The sequence below is a fragment of the Mandrillus leucophaeus genome, unplaced genomic scaffold (genome assembly GCF_000951045.1).
Source record: "Mandrillus leucophaeus isolate KB7577 unplaced genomic scaffold, Mleu.le_1.0 Scaffold22, whole genome shotgun sequence".
Taxonomy (NCBI): domain Eukaryota; kingdom Metazoa; phylum Chordata; class Mammalia; order Primates; family Cercopithecidae; genus Mandrillus; species Mandrillus leucophaeus.
In genome coordinates this window covers 2,871,802-2,890,734 of record NW_012102254.1, presented here as the reverse complement: position 1 = coordinate 2,890,734, position 18,933 = coordinate 2,871,802, and the positions used below count along the sequence as shown (strand labels likewise).

The window sequence follows — 18,933 nt, the reverse complement described above, 5'->3', positions numbered from 1 at the left end:
AAAAAAAAAAAAAAAAAGAAAGAAAGAAAAAAGAAAAAAAAAGAAAAATTGTTCATATAGATTACATATAGAAACAATGTATATATGTAGGTTTTACATATACTGAATTATGTAGAACATCATTTCACCTGTTTTTAATTTGGTTACTAGAAAATTTCAGTTATATATATGGCTCACATATTTCTGTCAGATAGCACTATTCTGATGCATTTAATAGGTTAGGGAAGTAGAACATTTTTGCTTTCGGGGGCAGCCAGTTCTGTGGATAAACACTACACACTATTATTTGCAAAAACTAGATGGAATAAGCATGAGAATTAGCCTAAGAATCTGGGCCTTTGGCAGAGGGCCAACTGGGGAAAATCCCTGTGAAACTGAGTGAGAAGCATCACTGGTTATAGGAGTAGCAACTAGGGTATTTCCATGGACAGATGGGGTGTGGGAAGACAGGCCATGAACACAGTATGAAGAAAAGACGCACGAGCAGGTGAAGAGGAGAACAAATAAAAAGAGTAAATGGTATAGCTTATGTCCTGGATTTTGGTAACTGGCTTGTAGACTTTCCTTAGGGAGAGGGAGATCTTCTGAAACAAAACATTTTGAGAGAGGTTGACGGTTACCAGGAACAAGCAAGACAGGGTTCTACTGGTCCTAATAGTCTAGTGTGGGCTCTTCATTTTCTGGGAAAGGTGATCTGAGGAGGGTAAAGCCTGGCCTGGTTCAGTTTCCTGTGTGCATGATGAGAAGGGAGCTGTAAGATGTAAACAGCAAGAGAATCTTCTGGAAGTCCAGTTCTGCAGGAAGACTAAACAGATTAGTAAGTAAGAGGCAAAATGATTGTAAAAGGTGGGGTGGGAAATCTAAATATTCTGGCTACAGATCCTTGGTTTTGCTTTCTTCTTATCATTCTTTCTAGGAATTTAGGACTTGAATTTGCTTAAGAGGTAGCCAGAAAACGTCCTCTTATCTATGTTTTTGTTGAGTGACTACTGGTCTGAACAGCTTGGCTGTAGTCCTACCGTTATGTAAGAACTACGGAATTTAGGTCAAGATATGCTTTATAAGGAAGCTGAACTGCTACTGGAGGGAGCAGTGACTCTAAAAAGAAATTTTGGTCTCTGCATTCTCTAGCTGAATTTTGGGTTCTGTTTTTAACCAAACTAGTCTTTCTTTGGGGGCTTACCTTAATATCAAGGTATTATCTTTGGAAACAAAAAAAGAATCTACTAATAAGATGAGAGGGCCAAGCTGGGAAGAAAAAAATTGGCCAATTTTCCTTGCCTACAACATGAGCTAGCCTGTATTATCCTCTTTATTTTCTGAGTTTCATCTGTCATTTTAAAACTTAGAAGGTAATTTAAAAAAAGTAATTAGAAGAATTAGAAAGGATAAGCGATTAAACACATACATAAACCTGAAAGAGAACCCAGTTTAAACCAAAAGTTCCAATGTGGGGCTAAACAGATCCTATGAATTGAGAGCAATGCCCAAATAACAGGCTACCAGTTGGCTCCACAAGGGCCATGTCTGCTCTGGGGCAGATGCAGCAGAGCTTGCCACCATGTACTGGCCTCATTATGCAAATAAAATAACTTTTCTTGTTCTAGACATCTTATTTTTATTAAATCAAGTTGAAGACTGCATTCACTTTTGTGACAATCAGAAAGAATGTTAACTAGGAATTTTTGAGGGAAAATTGCCAGTACTGGTCATATTTTAAATGCACTTAACCAATGAACCAGTGATTAGGCATCTGGAAATACCGTCCTAAAATACCGTATGTATGCACGTGTAAGGATGGTCATCAAGGCATTCCTTTTGATGTTTAGTTACATAAGATAACCTGAATGGGGAAAAAAACAAGTTGCAATAAAAATATTTATAAGATAATCCAAGTATATAAAAATGACTTTGTGATCATGTATAAACACATTTAAAATGTTCTGAAAGATACAAACTATTAACAGTGATCATCCATAGAAATGAAACTGGGAGTAGGAGAACTTTTCTTTTTTTTTTTTTTTTTTTTTTTGAGACGGAGTCTCGCTCTGTCGCCCAGGCTAGAGTACAGTGGCCGCCTTCCAGGTTCAAGCGATTCTCCTCCCTCAGCCTCCCAAGTAGCTGGGATTACAGGGGCCCACCACCACAACCAGCTAATTTTTGTATTTTTAGTAAACATGGGGTTTCACCATGTTGGCCAGACTGGTCTTTAACTCGTGACCTCAGGCGATCCACCCGCGTTGGTCTCCTGAAGTGCACAGGCATGAGCCACCGCACCTGGCCAGAACTTTTTATTTATGATTTGAAAATTTAAAGTACACACATAAATATTTTTTAATAACAAAAAAATAGGCTCCAGCAAACCCAGTTTTTCATACAAGGCAGCCTATGGCCCTGCTCTGAAGACACATCCTGAGTCCCCACTTCCCCTGCTTTCAAAAACCCTGCCTTCCTCTCCCTCTTCACTGTATATGCATAAAGCAGCCGTATCCGAGCAAAATCTAACACAACAGAGCACTTTTCAACACCAAGACACCAAACACAGACACAGCTGCAAGTGCAGCTGAAGTTCACACAAAGCTCTTCTCCCTTCTATTTGCATAAAGCAGGGAGGGGGGTGGGAAAGAGTAAAAGACAGTGAGGGTCACAAAAATGTATCTATAATGCCAAGGACTGAAATACCAGCTGAGACTTGAAGCCTCAGAGCTAAAGTAAATAATCACACCTTCCTTTTCAAAGCTTTGTATCAGTGATGAGAAATTCACTGAAGAAAACCCAAATCCAAAACAGATATATCCATCCCTTTTTATACCTGAGGTAAAAGAAAACAATGTAATTGCATTTTGCTGCTTTCACGTGTACTTCTGGAAGCAGAAATCAAAAAAGGGAGCCTGCATCATTATTGTGGGCTGGTCATTTTATCTTTGTTGCAGTGTGCTTGCTTCATGAGGCCACATGTCTTTCTGCTTCAGAAATGAACCTGCTACTGGGTACAGCTTTCTAATCTCAAATAAAACTACCTTTAATGTAATAGCAAATGTTGAACAATAGATTCAATTGTATGACAAGCAGCACAGAGATGAATTACTACAAATACACAGAAAACAAAGTTAAATATAATTACCCTGGGACAGTATGAAATTCTTTTTTGCTGTTCTTTCTTCCTTAGTTTGTCATAAAATATAACAAACTTTTCCGATAGCCCATTATCTCTATCTTCAAAATCCATCCAGAACTTCACCATTTCTCTTAACTTTCATGGCTGACACCCTGGTCCGAGCCACCGTATCTCACACGCATTAACCTAACAGCCTCCACACCCAGTCTCCCTGATTCTGACCTTGCTGCCTTATAATTTATTCTCTCTACATAGTAGACAGAGTGATTCCTGATAAACTGTAAGGAAGATCACTTCAGTCCTCAACTCAAGGTCCCTCAATTATTCCACGTTTTAGAGTAAAGCAAAAGGCCTCTGGATGGCTTTCAAGAATTTCTGTGACTTGGTCACCATGATCTCTTTGACTTTATCCTCCTAACTCCCTTGACTCATTTATGCTCCAGCCCACCCACCTACTCCCTTGTTTTGGAACATGTCAGTCATACTCCTGCCTCAGGGCCTCTGCACTGTTTCCAGCACCTGGAAGTGCTTGCCCATCAACTGTCAGTTTCTCAATAAGGCCTAATCTGATGACACCACTCAAAACAGAAATCCCTTCCCTGCCACTCCTAATCTCCCCCGACTCAGCCCATAACATACACACAAAGTTTGTATGTATACCTATATATATGCAGCATATACCTTATTACTTATATAACTTCCTTAATTCACTCCTGATTTCAAAATATTTGAGATCCACCAAGGCAGAGATCTTTGCTGGGTTTTATTTACCACTGTATCCTCACTAGCTACATGCCTGGATGACAGCAGATGCTCAGTGAGTATTTGGCAAATGAACAAATAAATCATTTTATCCACCACAAAAACTATCAAGGCAGGCTGATTCTCCAGTCTCCTAAGCAATCATTCTTTTCGTATTTCAAGAGCTGGACCTTTCTTATAAATCATTATCAGTCCTCCTCTTCTAGGAACCTTACCTTGATAATCTGAGCTGACCATGAGACCTCCCCTTTCTCTGAATTTTCATAGCCCCATCATCTCATTGTATTTGGTTTCGTGTCAATGTCTCATCCATCCTTTAACTTCCTTAAGTACAGAGTCTGGGTTTCTCACAGCTTTGAGTTCCCTAACAGTCCCTCTTTTCTGAAGGTAGACAGTTTCTTTTTTTTTTTTTAAGACAGAGTTTTGCTCTTATTGACCAGCCTGGAGTGCAATGGAGCGATCATAGCTCACTGCAACCTCTGCCTCCTGGGTTCAAGGGATTCTCCTGCTTCAGCTTCCCTAACAGCTGGAATTACAGGCGCCCACCACCACACCTGCCTAATTTTTGTATTTTTAGTAGAGATGGGATTTCACCATATTGGCCAGGATGGTCTCGAGCTCCTGATATCACGTGATCCACCCGCCTCATCCTCCCAAAGTGCTGGGATTACAGGCGTGAACCACTGCACCCAGCCTCTGAAGGTATAAAATTTCTATACCTAGCCAAATGAACTTCAGAGAGACAGACAACATTTAGTCCAAAAGGTATAAATGGAATCAGCTCATAGATCCATTCTCAATGGCCTGAGAGTGTCTTTTAAAAGAAAACATTTAAATGTAAACGGCTTATGTGGGGCCCAGACTCTTCAGTTCTCTCTAGGTAGTTCTAGTCTACAACACAACCCATGTCTGAAACCTGCTCTGTTGACTGCTGCTCAGTCTACAGACACAACGAGCGGTAGACTCACTGGCAGCTCAACACCTTCCCCTGAACTGGAGTGCTTTTCTCATGCCAATTCCCTGACAGACTCTATAACTTCCATAACTGCCTTTCCTTTAATATTAACACTTTAAAATATGAGGAAGCTGGAATAGCTACTAATTATAGCTGAGTTCATGATACCTATAACAAATTGGGAATTTTTTTTTTTTTTTTTTTTTTTTTTTGGAGACAGAATTTTGCTATTATCACCCAGGCTGGGGTACAATGGCATGATCTCTGCTCTCTGCACGCTGCAACCTCTGCCTCCCGGGTTCAAGTGATTCTCCTGCCTCAGCCTCCCAAGTAGCTGGGATTATAGGTGCCTGCCATCACGCCCAGCTAATTTTTGCATTTTTAATAGAGACGGGGTTTCACCATGTTGACTAGGCTGGTCTCGAACCCCTGACCTCAGGTGATCCTCCCGCCTTGGTCTCCTGAAGTGCTGGGATTACAGGCATGAGCCACCATGCCTGGCCCTGAAATTTTTATATGATTACATCTAATTACAATTACTTAAGACTAAAAAGAACATCTGGCTTTAAGTCATCAGACAAAAAAAAAGCTTTATATTTGACTGTGAGTCTTAATTTCTGAAACCCATTGCTATTTAAACAAAACCAAACGTTCCATTTAAGAAAACGTTATCCTAAAGCTACTGCTTACTGAGTTAAGATGAGCAAGAGTGCACCCTAAAATGAACTGAGGCAGTGTGGGAGGTGGAGAGTTAGATGTCTCTACTCCTAGCTGATCTATTCACTGTCTGGAGTATCAACTTTATTGATTCATAATAGAAGGATGACAGAAGCTGCATATATATCTCAGAGTCCCTAGGTTAAAATGAAATAGCAAAAGCTCATTTCTTTATAAATTATGAAGTACTAGATAAATACAGAGAGCAGAACAAACAGGTTTGATATCTGGCTCTGTCATTTCTGACTCATGTAATCTGAGGTACACAACCTACCAGGATTAAGCTCCAGTCTGGAATGTAAGAAGGGCTAACAAAGAAGTGGCTTATGTTGTCATCCAACATCACTGCTGGATTCTTGAATAAGGGTATTCAAAGCAAACATTATTTTCTTGCTTGTGGCTTCCTCACATAGTTTGCCGGGAAATAAACTGAGTAAATCCATTTAAAGTGCTTTGGCATAGTAACTGACCCAATAAATGCTCACAAGGCCAACAATAGCTTATGAATCTTTTTTTTTTTTTTTTTTTTTTTTTGAGATGGAGTCTCGCTCTCTCACCCAGGCTGGAGTGCAGTGGCGTGATCTCGGCTCACTGCAACCTCCGCCTCCCAGGTTCACGCCATTCTCCTGCCTCAGCCTCCCGAGTAGCTGGGACTACAGGTGCCTGCCACCACGCCCGGCTAATTTTTTTTATATGTTTAGTAGAGATGGGGTTTCACCGTGTTAGCCAGGATGGTCTCGATCTCCTGACCCTGTGATCCACCCGCCTCGGCGTCCCAAAGTGCTGGGATTACAGGCATGAGCCACTGTGCCCGGCCGGCTTATGAATCTTAAGAATTTTCTATATATTTGTTGATTACTGGTTTGCATAATGGGAGGCGTATATTTACCAAACACTATGTATGTGCTAGACACTGTGCCAAGGCATATGTCATACTTCTCTCAATTTTCAAAAGAATTCTGTGTGGAAATCATCAGTAGAAAAACATTCATAGCTTTGCTTCCCACAGGGAAGGATAGGATGTTAGTGCTAGGGTGAGAAAGAGGTTATGTCTTAATTATACACAAAATGAACGGGTGGCATTTTGAAGTTCAAATGACCCATTTTTGTTGGTCTGAGAACGAGTCTCTAAGCTGGTTGCCAACGATCCTGCTTTCTAATATTTACACCGTCTCCACTGAAAACTTTCACCTACCCCAGATCCAGAGCTGGTCTGTGCAACCAACAGGATGTGGCAGAACGGATGTGACTTGCATGTTTACATTATAAAGAACATTACAGCTCCCATTTTGGGTGATTTTTCATACTCTTGACTTTTTTGAATCGCTTAGAAACCATAGCAATTTATAACTAATACAGTTGGATTACTGACATTCATTCAGTAGGGGTAAGGACTGTCTCAAAGAATTTTCCTGCCACAAACAGCTGACATTAAATGCTGATTAAGAAAATAATGGTTGGCCGGGTGCGGTGGCTCAAGCCTGTAATCGCAGCACTTTGGGAGGTCAAGATGGGCGGATCATGAGGTCAGGAGATCGAGACCATCCTGGCTAAGCCGGTGAAACCCCGTCTCTACTGAAAAATACAAAAAACTAGCCAGGCGAGGTGGCGGGCGCCTGTAGTCCCAGCTACTTGGGAGGCTGAGGCAGGAGAATGCTGTAAACCCAGGAGGCGGAGCTTGCAGTGAGCTGAGATCCGGCCACTGCACTCCAGCCTGGGCGACAGAGCGAGACTCCGTCTCAAAAAAACAAAAAACAAAATAACGGTCGACTATGAAAGAATTCAAGCATAGCAGCCTTGTGTATTGGGATGGAGTCTGGAGAGTATTTTTGCAACATTTTCAGCTGTGTTGTTTTATTCAGAAAATATTTATGAAATATTGTGTGTGATCTGATTAGAAAGCAACATTTGTTAAAAGTCAAAAAGCTGGACACAGCAGCTCATGTCTGTAACTCAAACCCCTTGGGAGGAGGAGGCAGGAGGATTGCTTGAGGCCAGGAGTTTGAGACCAGCCTGGGCAACATGGCAACATCCTGTCTCTATTTAAAAAAAAAAAAAAAAAATTAGCTGGTCACAGTGTCTCATGCCTGTAATCCCAGCTGCTTGGGAGAATGAGGAGGGAGGATCACTTGAGTCCCAGGAGTTTGTGGCTGCAGTGAGCTATGACTGCACCACTATACTCCAGCCTGGGCAACAGAGTGAGCCCTGTCCCCCCCCAAAAAAAGTCAAAAGAGAAAAAATAGTGAAGTTACATAATTTAAGCAGTTATTTAAAAAATATACACCACACAAGGAAACTTCTGCAGGCCTGAGAGAAGTGGAGCAGTTACACATTGCCCCTTGGTGTCTGGGGGCCAGTGGACAGAAGTGGAAAGGGGATACGAACTCTGCTATTCTTAGGGGACAGACAACGAGTGCATCAGAAGGTTTAAAAAACTGGGGGACCAGCAGGTTCATTCTTTGAAGACAAAGCAACTTAGTGCTGAGGAAAGAGCTCCTTGCCAAACTAGATATATTATTTAAGTGCTCAGGGTCGCCTCAATATTCAAGATTAATGGATCACTTACACTTTGCAAATGACAGCAAGACGTCTTGTTGCCAGTGGGATCTACCCAACCATCATTTGAATTCTGCATATACCAATAATCCACTCCACTATATTACAGCCCCCCTATTACTCCAGGTCCTCTAAGAAAATCCGTAAAATGTCAAAAGGGAAGCTTATAAGAGAAAGATAAACACAAAGACTCATCCCCCAAAGCTCCACCTGTAGGACATTTTCTCTGATAACTTCTCCCTCTCCCCATCTCCTGGGGATGCCTCCTTTCTGTTCCCATAGCACCATCTGTACAACTGCTGTACTATACAAGCATACTGTATTGTCATTATTTGTTGACTGTTTCTCCCATTAAACTAAGTCTTTAAGGGTGGATTACCCTTTCCACTTTCCCAACTACGCCAACAATGCTGGCACACACTCATTTAAGTAAGGGCCTCTGATGTGCTACTTCTGTGTTAAAAAAGACATCTGATTAAGTCCCTACCCTCAAAAAGTATACACTCTGGTACAGAAATGCGAACACATGAACTGGTCATTACAGTACAATTAAGTGCTTTCTGAGACTGCCATAGCAGTAAATGTGAAGGCCATGCCACCCATAGCTGAGGAATGCAGGAGGTAGGCAAAAAGTGGGGCAAAGGGCCTTCTTGGCCAGAGAAGCAGAAAGCAAACAGGTGGCAAGGAGAGTAAGGCTGTGAAGGAAGCCTACATTTGGTCCAGCATACACAGAGGGTGACAGAGATGAAACAGAGGTCTCATGAGCTCCCAGGGCAGGAGAGGGTCAATGGTGTGAGAGATGCTTACATAGACAAAAGCTCAATGACAGATGTAGAGCATGGAGTGAGAGGCACAGTAAGTCTCTGATTAGGCTCCTTCCTAATCGGGGAACTGAGGGTGGGGTGGTATAGAGTTGGGGTAGGAGAGCTACTGAAGCAGCTTCTTCCTACTCATAGGGCCAGATGGTCTTAGGACAAAATGGATAGGGCTATGGTGACAGGTACTGGGCTACTCATCATGAGGAGTTCAACAGAGGACTTGCTTGGATTGGCCACTAAGAAACACTTTAAATAATGCAAGAAGATACTTAGGCAAATGTAAACAGTGATCCTAAAATGATCAGTATTCTGGAATAATTTCTTTTCAAACTTCTACCATTTGGAGTCAGAATCTCATATGTAGATAAAAAAGTCAAAATAGTCAGAGGGAAAAAGCCCTAACTAAATGCTCAAATTTAGCCCATGCTTAGGGAGTCACTAATTCTTTCTCCAATCAACTCAAAAAAATGTATTTTTGGCCAGGTGCAGTGGCTCACGCCTGTAATCCTAGCACTTTGGGTGGCTGAGGCACGCAGATTGCCTGAGCTCAGGAGTTCGAGACCAGCCTGGGCAACACAGTGAAACCCTGTCTCTACTAAAAAAACAAAAAATTAGCTGGGCGTGGTGGTGCATGGCTATAATCCCAGCTACTCGGGAGACTAAGGCAGGAGAATCACTTGAACCTGGAAGGTGGAGGTTGTGGTGAGCTGAGATCATGCCACTGCACTCCAGCCTGAGTGACACAGTAAGATTCCGTTTCAAAAAAAAAAAAAAAATTGTTTTTTTTCCCACAAAGAGCTTACTTAATCTCTTTTTCTCTAGAACTTCTCCCAAGATAACCAAATGCTTCTCTGCTTCTAAATTTCTTACTTTCTATGACTTCCACTCTCACTTTTGGCCCTTTTCATAATTCTCTTGGCCCTGTTTGGGCCATGACCTTATGTCAAAAATTTCTGTTCCAGGGAATGCTAGGTACAAGACTCCAGATGGGCCTAATTTCAGTTACCATTCAGTATAGGAGAGGGAAGAGAAGTGTGAGAAAGCCCAAGGATGGATCTGAGGGAAGATAAGAGAAAATGTGGTTCCTAATTCAAGATGAGATTAAGTTCTACTTTCTAGTATTTATTTTGAAGAAGTCAGGGAATCAAGAAAATCTCTGAACACTTACATACTGCTGATGAGACCGTACATTAGTTCAGTGTGGAAAGCAGTTTGGAGGTTTCTCAAAGAAATAAAAATATTATTCAACTATACTACTGTTTAACCCAGTAATCCCATTACTGGGTATATACCCAAAAGAAAATAAATTGTTCGGCCGGGCATGGTGGCTCATGCCTGTAATCCCAGCCCTTTGGGAGGCTGAGGTGGGCAGATCATGGGGTCAAGAGATAGAGACCATCCTGGCCAACATGTGAAACTCCATCTCTACTAAAAATGCAAAAATTAGCTGGGCATGGTGGCACGTGCCTGTAGTCCCAGCTACTATGGAGGCTGAGGCAGGGGAATTGCTTGAACCCGGGAGGCAGGGACTGCAGTGAGCTGAGATTGTGCCACTGCACTCCAGCCTGGTAACAGGGTGAGACTCTGTCTCAGAAAGAAAAAAGGAAAATACATCAATTTACCAAAAATGCACCTGCATGTGCATGCTTACTGCAGCTCCATTCGCAATAGCAAAGATGTGAAATCAAACTAGGTGCCCATCAACAGTGGATTGGACAAAGAAAATGTGGTACATATACATTATGAAATACTACACAGCCATTAAAAAAAAAGAATGAAATTATGTCCCTTGCACCACCATAGATTCAGCTGGAGGCCATTATTCTAAGTGAATTAACCCAGAAACAAAAAATGCCACGTATTCTCAGTTTTGTTTTGTTTTTTTTAATTTTTTGAGACAGAGTCTCACTCTGTGGCCCGGGCTGGAGTGCAGTGGCCGGATCTCAGCTCACTGCAAGCTCCGCCTCCTGGGTTTATGCCATTCTCCTGCCTCAGTCTCCCGAGTAGCTGGGACTACAGGCACCCACCACCTCGCCTGGCTAGTTTTTTGTATTTTTCAGTATAGACGGGGTTTCACCGTGTTAGCCAGGATGGTCTCGATCTCCTGACCTCGTGATCCGCCCGTCTCGGCCTCCCAAAGTGCTGGGATTACAGGCTTGAGCCACCGCACCCGGCCATATTCTCAGTTTTAAGTAGGTGCTAAACACTGGGTATATACAGACATAAAGATGGAAACAATAGACAATGGTGACTCCAAAAGGGGAAGAGGAGAAAAGGGTGAAAGACCGAAAAGCTACATATTGGGTACTATGTTAACTATTTGGGTGACAGCTTCAATAGAAGCCTAAACCTAAGCATCATACAATATAGCCATGTAACAAACCCACACAAGTACCTCTGAATCTGAAATAAAAATTAAAACTTAAAAAAAAAAAAAAAAAGAAAAAAAGAAAAAAATCCCTGAATCAGAAAATGGAGTTATACAGTTTCTACTTTATTGGTAACAAATAGGTAATGAAATAAAACTCTAAGTTTTGTAGAAGGAAGAATTTAATATCATCATGTATTTTCACAGCCAACATGTACAAGAAGCTGAGATTTAGAGAATTAGCTTTAGAAAGTTAACAGAGTACCTTCTACTTAACATCACTGGCTAATAATCCTTTTGAAATGGCAAATCAAACATAGGAAAAAGGACAGAAGTTAGCCATGGAGACCAAGAGAACAGGCTACCATTTATTTTACCTAACTTGTGTTTTATGAAAAGTGACCAAGGTTTAATCATGAAAAAGCCACTATAAAATTCCAAATACTTACAGCTTCTTTCTCTCTGTCCATGATAGTTTCCAGCTCTTCAAAATGTCGAAGTTTGATCTCTAGTTTCTTCATTTGTGTCTCAACCAACAGAGCTACCAGGGACTTGATCTTTCTTTCTTCCACTGCAGCCAGGTGCTAAGGGTAAAGATCATTCAAGCTCTTTAGGTAAACCTTTGCTTAAAGAACATTAAGAGAATGCTGACAATATGCAAAGTGGAGATTATATAATTTACAATGGTACCCTATATGTCTCCTTTGTACGTTTCTACTAAACATTTATTTCAATCTAAAATAACGTCTCTGAATTTCTGGTCCTTATACAGATAAACCAACCCTTAAAAGATTAAAGGAAATGCCTCATGTGGTAAACTACTACCTTCAAAAGGCCTATCAAGAAGGAGAGGGCAAACTAGGACCCTGATGGGCCAAAGATGAGGACAGGAGGTACTTTGCCACCTACCATCCCATCCTGGCACTCGGTCTGTCCCCTCACTATCCTTTCCTCCCTAAGACTTTTCCACGGGTGGGCAGGCAGGCAGGCAGGCAGGCAGTGATCTCCTCAGCACCTGACACTCTTACAAAAGCCTCTCCCTTCTCTTTGGTGAGCAGACCTCACATGTGGAAACAAAAGGGAAAACAATATTTCACCTGTAATTCCAGGTCCAGATCCATAGCTGGAAAAATAAATACAGTACTAAACAGAAAGGTACTCTGGAAGACTACCACTCCTTTCCGCAAGACCGATGGTGACTCCCACTCATGCTTCTTGCCAACTCAACAGCACAAAGAGGAAGATGCCACATTACTTGTATCTGCTTAAGACCCTAACTACTAGCCAGTAATCAATCCCACCCTCTAGACTTCCAAGAACCTCCCCAACAAACTCCCAGCACCATTTTTCGTTCACTTTTATTATGCCTGCTGAATTTATGTGTTTATCTTGCTTCTGCACAAGGCTTTAAAAAAAAAAAAAAGCAGCAGCAGCAGGGTCATTAAAAAAAAAAAAAACAAACCTATGTTGCTCAGGCTGGCCTCCAACTCCTGGGCTGAAGTGATCCTTCTGCCTAAGCCTCCTGAGTAGCTGTGACATGCCACAGCTGTGCATGTCACAGTACGCATCTTCCCAAGGTCTTAAGAAACAGCATGGAGCGGCTACTTTACTGATCTCTTAATGATCTTAGGTTTCCTATAGAACCTAGGAGCAACCATGCAAGAGGAACTTAATATAGGCTTTTGGGAACTATGCTGAGACCTAACACTTAGACGAAAGCCTAGTTTTTTGTTCATCTACAGTTGAAAATAAAAACTGTAGTTTTACAGATATGGAGACCCATTTGCAGAAAGATTCAGAAATGTAGACAAGAGGTGACAATGAGGTTTTATAGCTATTAATGATCATGTGTGCCACCCTAAACTACAATGAGCTACATCAATGACACCAAAACTTTAAACAATCATGTAACTCAAGCCATTATCACTGTACAATGTTATACAATTTATATTTTTGAACAAAAAAATTTATGCACATGATATAAACTGAAAAGTTACAAACAGGTATAAAATAAAAAGTAGGTCTCCTTCTCACTTCTGTCAGCTATACATCAATAACTCTTCCTTTGAAGATAATAATGTTATCAATTTCTGGTCTATTTTTATGAGAATGTGACTCCTAGAACTCAGCTGGTTTGAAAGAAAATGTTTCTGGTTTTTTTTTTTTTTTTTTTTTGAGATTTATGCAGGAACTGGGGGGGAGGGTGGTAGGTGGAAAGGGGGTCCTCAAGTGTTATTCATAAAATAATACGAAAATAGGGTCTTCAAGTATTATTCAATAAAATAATACGAAAAGATTTCCTTTTAAAACTGCAGGTCACTGGTCAGCCGTGGTGGCTCACGCCTGCAACATCAGCACTTTGGGCAGCCTAGGTGGGCAGATCACATGAGATCAGGAGTTGGAGACCAGCCTGGCCAACAGAGCAAAAACCCTGTCTCTACTAAAAATAAAAAAATTAGCTGGGCGTGGTGGTGCACATCTGTAATCCCAGTTACTTGGGAGGCCGAGGCATAAGAATTGCTTAAAGCCAGGAGGCAGAGGTTGCAGTGAGCTGAGATCCCCCCAATGCACTCCAGCCTGGTGGCAGAGCAAGACTCCATCTCAAAAAAAAAAAAAAAAAAAAAGCAGGTGGGCAGCAAGTATCAAAAAAATTAAAAAGATCCATAGCAAGAAACATTACTGAAGTTTTAAGAACACAAGACATAGACAATCCTACAAGCTTTTGGAAAGGCACCGTCCCAAAAAAACAGGTTACCCCAAAAATTGGACTGTATGAGACTTCTTAAGAGTAATATCAGATGTTGAAAATAATGGTAAAATGCCTTTCAACTCAGAGCTAATGAATTTCAAACTAGAATTTCCTGTACAGCAACCTGTAACAGTGTGAATATAGAACAGACATTCCTGAAATCAAGGACTAAAAAGTTCACTTCCTACACATGCTACTGAGGTATGTGTTCTAGCTCAAGTAATGTAGTATCAGAAAAAGGTAAAAAGACCTTAGATTCAAAAGTCACAGACCCAACCTAAGAAAGAAACTCTGAGTTTATAGGGCAAGCAATGATTCAAAAATAAACTGAGGCTGGGCACAGAAGCTCATGCCTATGCCTATAATCCAAGCACTTTGAGAAGGTGGGTGGATCACAGAAGGCCAGGAGTTCAAAACCAGCCTGGCCAACATAGTAAAACCCTGCCTGTACTAAAAATACAAAACAAAACAAAACAAAAAAAAACATTAGCTGGATGTAGTGGCACACACTTGTAATCACAGGAGGCGGAGGCTGTGGTGAGCCAAGACCGCGCCACAGCACTCCAGCCTAGGCGACAGAGCAAGACACTTTCTCAGAAAATAAAATGAGACAAATGAAACAAGACTGGTAAGAACTTGATAACCAAAGCTAGATAATGTGTACACAGAGACTCATTTTACTACTTTGTCTGCTTCTGTATATATTCTTTTTTTTTTAATTTCTTTTTCTTTCTTTCTTTTTTTTAAAGACAGAATCTGGGCAGGTGCTATGGCTCATGCCTCTAATCCCAGCACTTCAGGAAGCCGAGGTGGGTGGATCACTCGAGGCTAGGAGTTTGATACCAACTTGGCCAACATGGCAAAATCCCTTCTTTATTTTTATTTTATTTTTACAATTTAAAAAAAGAAAGGAAAAAAGACCAGCCTCCCAAGTAGCTGGGACTACAGGCGCACACCACCACACCCAGCTAACTTGTATTTTTGGTAGAAACAGGGTTTTGCCAGGTTGCCCAGGCTAGTCTCAAACTCCTGAGCTCAAATGATCTGCCTGTCTCGGCCTCCCCAAGTGCTGGGATTACCAGCATGAGCCACCGTGCCAGTCTACTTCTATATATATTTTAATACTTTCTTTTTTTTTTTTTTTTGAGACGGAGTCTCGCTCTGTCACCCAGGCCTGGAGTGCAGTGGCCGGATCTCAGCTCACTGCAAGCTCCACCTCCCGGGTTCACGCCATTCTCCTGCCTCAGCCTCCTGAGTAGCTGGGACTACAGGCGCCCGCCACCTCGCCCGGCTAGTTTTTTGTATTTTTTTTAGTAGAGACGGGGTTTCACCGTGTTAGCCAGGATGGTCTCGATCTTCTGACCTCGTGATCCGCCCGTCTCGGCCTCCCAAAGTGCTGGGATTACAGGCTTGAGCCACCGCGCCCGGCCACAATACTTTCATAATAAAAGTTTAAAGGTGGGTTGGGGTAGGTCAACAAATGGAGCTGGGAAAACTGAATATCCAAATACAAAAGAATGAATTTAGACTCCTATCTCACATCACCCACAAAAATTGACTTAGTGGATCACAGATCTAAATATAAAAGTATACAATAAAAAATTCTTAGAAGAAAAAACAAAGTATATCTAAATGATCTTAGGTTAAGCCAAAGATTTCGAGACATATAAAGAGCACAAACAATAAAAGAGAAAATTAGGTTGGACCTCATCAAATTAAAAACATTTGTATCACCAAGAAGTTCACTGAAAACACGCCAGTTGCAGTTGCCCACATCTGTAATTCTAGTGTTTTGGAAGGCTGAGGCAGGAGAATCGCTTGAGACCAGGAGTTTGAGACCAGGGCAACATGAGACCCTGTTCTACAAAAAAATAAAAAAAATTAGCCAGGAATGGTGGCATATTCCTATAGTCCCAGCTACTCAGAAGGCTGAGGAGGAAGGATCATGTGAGTCTGCGAGTTTGAGGCTGCAGTGAGCTGTGATCTTGCCACAGCATTTCCAGCCTAAGTGACAGAGCGAGCCCCGTCTTTTTTTTTTTTTTTTCAGACAGAGTCTAGCTTTGTCGCCCAGGCTGGAGTGCAGTAGTGTAATCTCGACTCACTGTAACCTCCACCTTCCAGGTTCCAGTGACACTCCTGCCGCAGTCTCCCGAATAGCTGGGATTACAGGCGCCCACCACCAAGCCCGGCTAATTTTTGTATTTTTAGTAGAGACATGATCTGCCTGCCTCAGCCTCCCAAAGTGATGCTCCCAAAGGGATGGGATTACAGGCGTGAGCCACTGTGCCTGGCGAAACCCCGTCTTTAAAAAAAAAAGAAAAAAAAGAAAGAAAGAAAAAGAAAAAAGAGACTAGTAAATGGCAGAGCTGGAACCAAAAATTTAAATTCCAAACCCAAAGGCCCATGAATTATTTTCCAGTGCATCTTTGGAATAACTGATACTTCAGTGGATACTTTCCTGGGTAATTCTTAGAAGGGACTTGTGGTAGATTAAAGATAGCCACAAGTTCACTGGCCTTTATTTCATTAAGAGGCAGATCAAGACAGGCTCTCTGCCTTGCCCAATAAAAATTAGTGGTAGCCTTTTCTAAGCCCAGGCCTTACAATCCTGGAAACTTTCATGTCCTGTTCTTGGAATGTTCTCTCTGGGAGTCTCAAGTTGCCATGTACAAAGTATGATCACCCTGCTGGAAACACCACAAAGAGAAATTCTGAGACTACATGGAGCGGAAAAAAACCTGTTACCCCTGCCAAGGACTAGGATTCTAATGAAGCCATCTCAGACCTACATAAACCTACCTATGAAGTTAATACTGCTAAATGACTCAACTGATACATGAAGCAGAACTGCCCAGCTGTTCGGTGTTAAAATTTAACAAAATTATGAGATTTAATAAAATTGTTATGTTTTAAACTACTCAATTTTGCTACTGTAAAATAATTTGGTTATCTGGAAATGGGGAGCTTTTGTAACAGAAACCTAAAATGCTCCTCTTTGGCTCTGGGACCACATAGTGGGTGTAAGCTGAAAGGGCTTTAAGAAAACCATCAGTAGGTATGTAAAGAGAGGAAAACAGTATTGAAGGTTGAAGAAGTAGATCTTTATTATCTAGTAGCACAACTTTTGGAAACACCATCATCTCTAGTCATATGGAAATAGAAAGGGTAATTAATACACTTGAGGATATGGTTGGGGCATTTCCAGGCGGAATGGAAAAATTCTTTTTCTATTTTATTGTAAGCAGGTAGAAGAACATGGAAGTAAAGAAAAACTATTAGGTTTTCAGGCAGAATTTAGAGGAAATATGAAAAAGCAGGGTTTGAATAAAATATTATTTCTCATGTCTGGTTCCTTCCAGCAGAGTCTGAAGCTAAGAAATGGCTTTGGGAGAAAGATCCAATCCAGAGCACTACCAGCAAAGGATGACCTGAAGGTAAATAGCTCAAGGTGCAGCTATAAAGCTTTTTGAATGGTATTTATAGTAGGACTTCTAAGAGTCTTGAGTATATGCCTTAGACCTTTCTACTAGACATGAGGGCCTCTAAGCATCTTTTAGATGTTTTTTTGAGACAGGGTCTCACTGTCGCCCAGGATAAAGTGCACCGGTGAAATCACAGCTCGCAGTAACCTCAAACTCCTCGGCTCAAGAGATCCTCCTGCCTCAGCCTCCCGAGTAGGTAGGATTATAGGCATTACACGACCATGCATGGCCAACTTTTAAAAACTTTATTTGTAGAGACAGGGTCTCTCTCTGTTGCCCAGGTTGGTCTCTAACTCCTGGCCTCAAGCAATCCTCCTGCCTCAGCTTCCCAAAGTGCTGGGCTTATGGTGTGAGCCACTGTGCTGGGTCTAAACATCTTTACAGCATGTCTCCTATATATATATATTCTTTTATTGAGCTTCTTAGGTCTGGAAGTTAAAGTTTTCATCAAATTTGGAAAGTTTTCACACAGCCAATATTTATTTTTATTCTGCCTACATCACTCTTTCCTTTCTTTCTGAACTCCCATGTTTGGACACTTGACTTTTCCCACAATTTCCTAACCAAGCTCTTTATGATCTTTCAGGAATAACTGCCTCTGCTTTTGTTTTCTGCCTAGTTTATATCACTGTGCTGAAATATTTGTTTTTAACCACTGTCCCTAGTTTTAAACTAGTTTTCTGTGTCACCTCTACGAGTTCACCTCTCAATTTCTTTGTATCACCATTACTGAAGTTACAAATCTAAGATCCCTCCAACTAGACAAAAAGGGATCCAAAAATTAAGGGCTTTGTTCTCATAACATCTTAACTAAGACTAGGCAAAAATTGAGGGCTTTGTTCTCATAACATCTTAACTAAGACTAGGGCAAAAAGGGAACTATGTAGGCAAGAAAATATAGGTGTGGCTTTTGTCTAACGGGAATTACTTTTTTTTTTTTTGAGACAGAGTCTCACTCTGTCCCCAGGCTGGAACGCAGTGGCGTGATCTCAGATCACTGAAACCTCCGCCTCCCAGGTTCAAGTGATTCTCATGCCTCAGCCTCCCAAGTAGCTGGGACTACAGGCACCTGTCACTACGACTGGCTTAATTTTTGTATTTTTAGTAGACATGGGGTTTCACCATGTTGGCCAGGCTGGTCTTGAACTCCTGACATCCCTCAAATGATCTGCCCACCTCAGCCTCCCAAAGTGGGGATTACATTTTAAACACAGAATTCCCACAAAGTTCTTAAAAAGGTATAATACCTTGAACTGAAGTAGAAAGAATATAAACTGGGCCTAAAAGTAGAATGCAGGCCAAGAAGCAAAACTCTGCTAATTTTTTAAAGGAAAAGGAAAAAGACTCAGAAGAAAAAACTGAAAGCCCAGAGGGCCAAGTCAAACTGTGTGGAGAACAATTCTGCGAG

At 41.5% G+C, this 18,933-nt stretch overlaps 1 protein-coding gene across 2 annotated transcripts in view; it reads right to left on the bottom strand.

The window, feature by feature from the left end:
* SMARCC1 (SWI/SNF related, matrix associated, actin dependent regulator of chromatin, subfamily c, member 1) overlaps positions 1-18,933 on the bottom strand; it is a 226,385-nt gene that overhangs the window by 26,300 nt on the left and 181,152 nt on the right. For both annotated transcript variants that reach the window (XM_011981027.1, XM_011981028.1), the window contains exon 25: positions 11,744-11,878. In XM_011981027.1, coding sequence (XP_011836417.1) covers positions 11,744-11,878 — 135 coding nt within the window. The remainder of the gene's footprint in view (positions 1-11,743; positions 11,879-18,933) is intronic.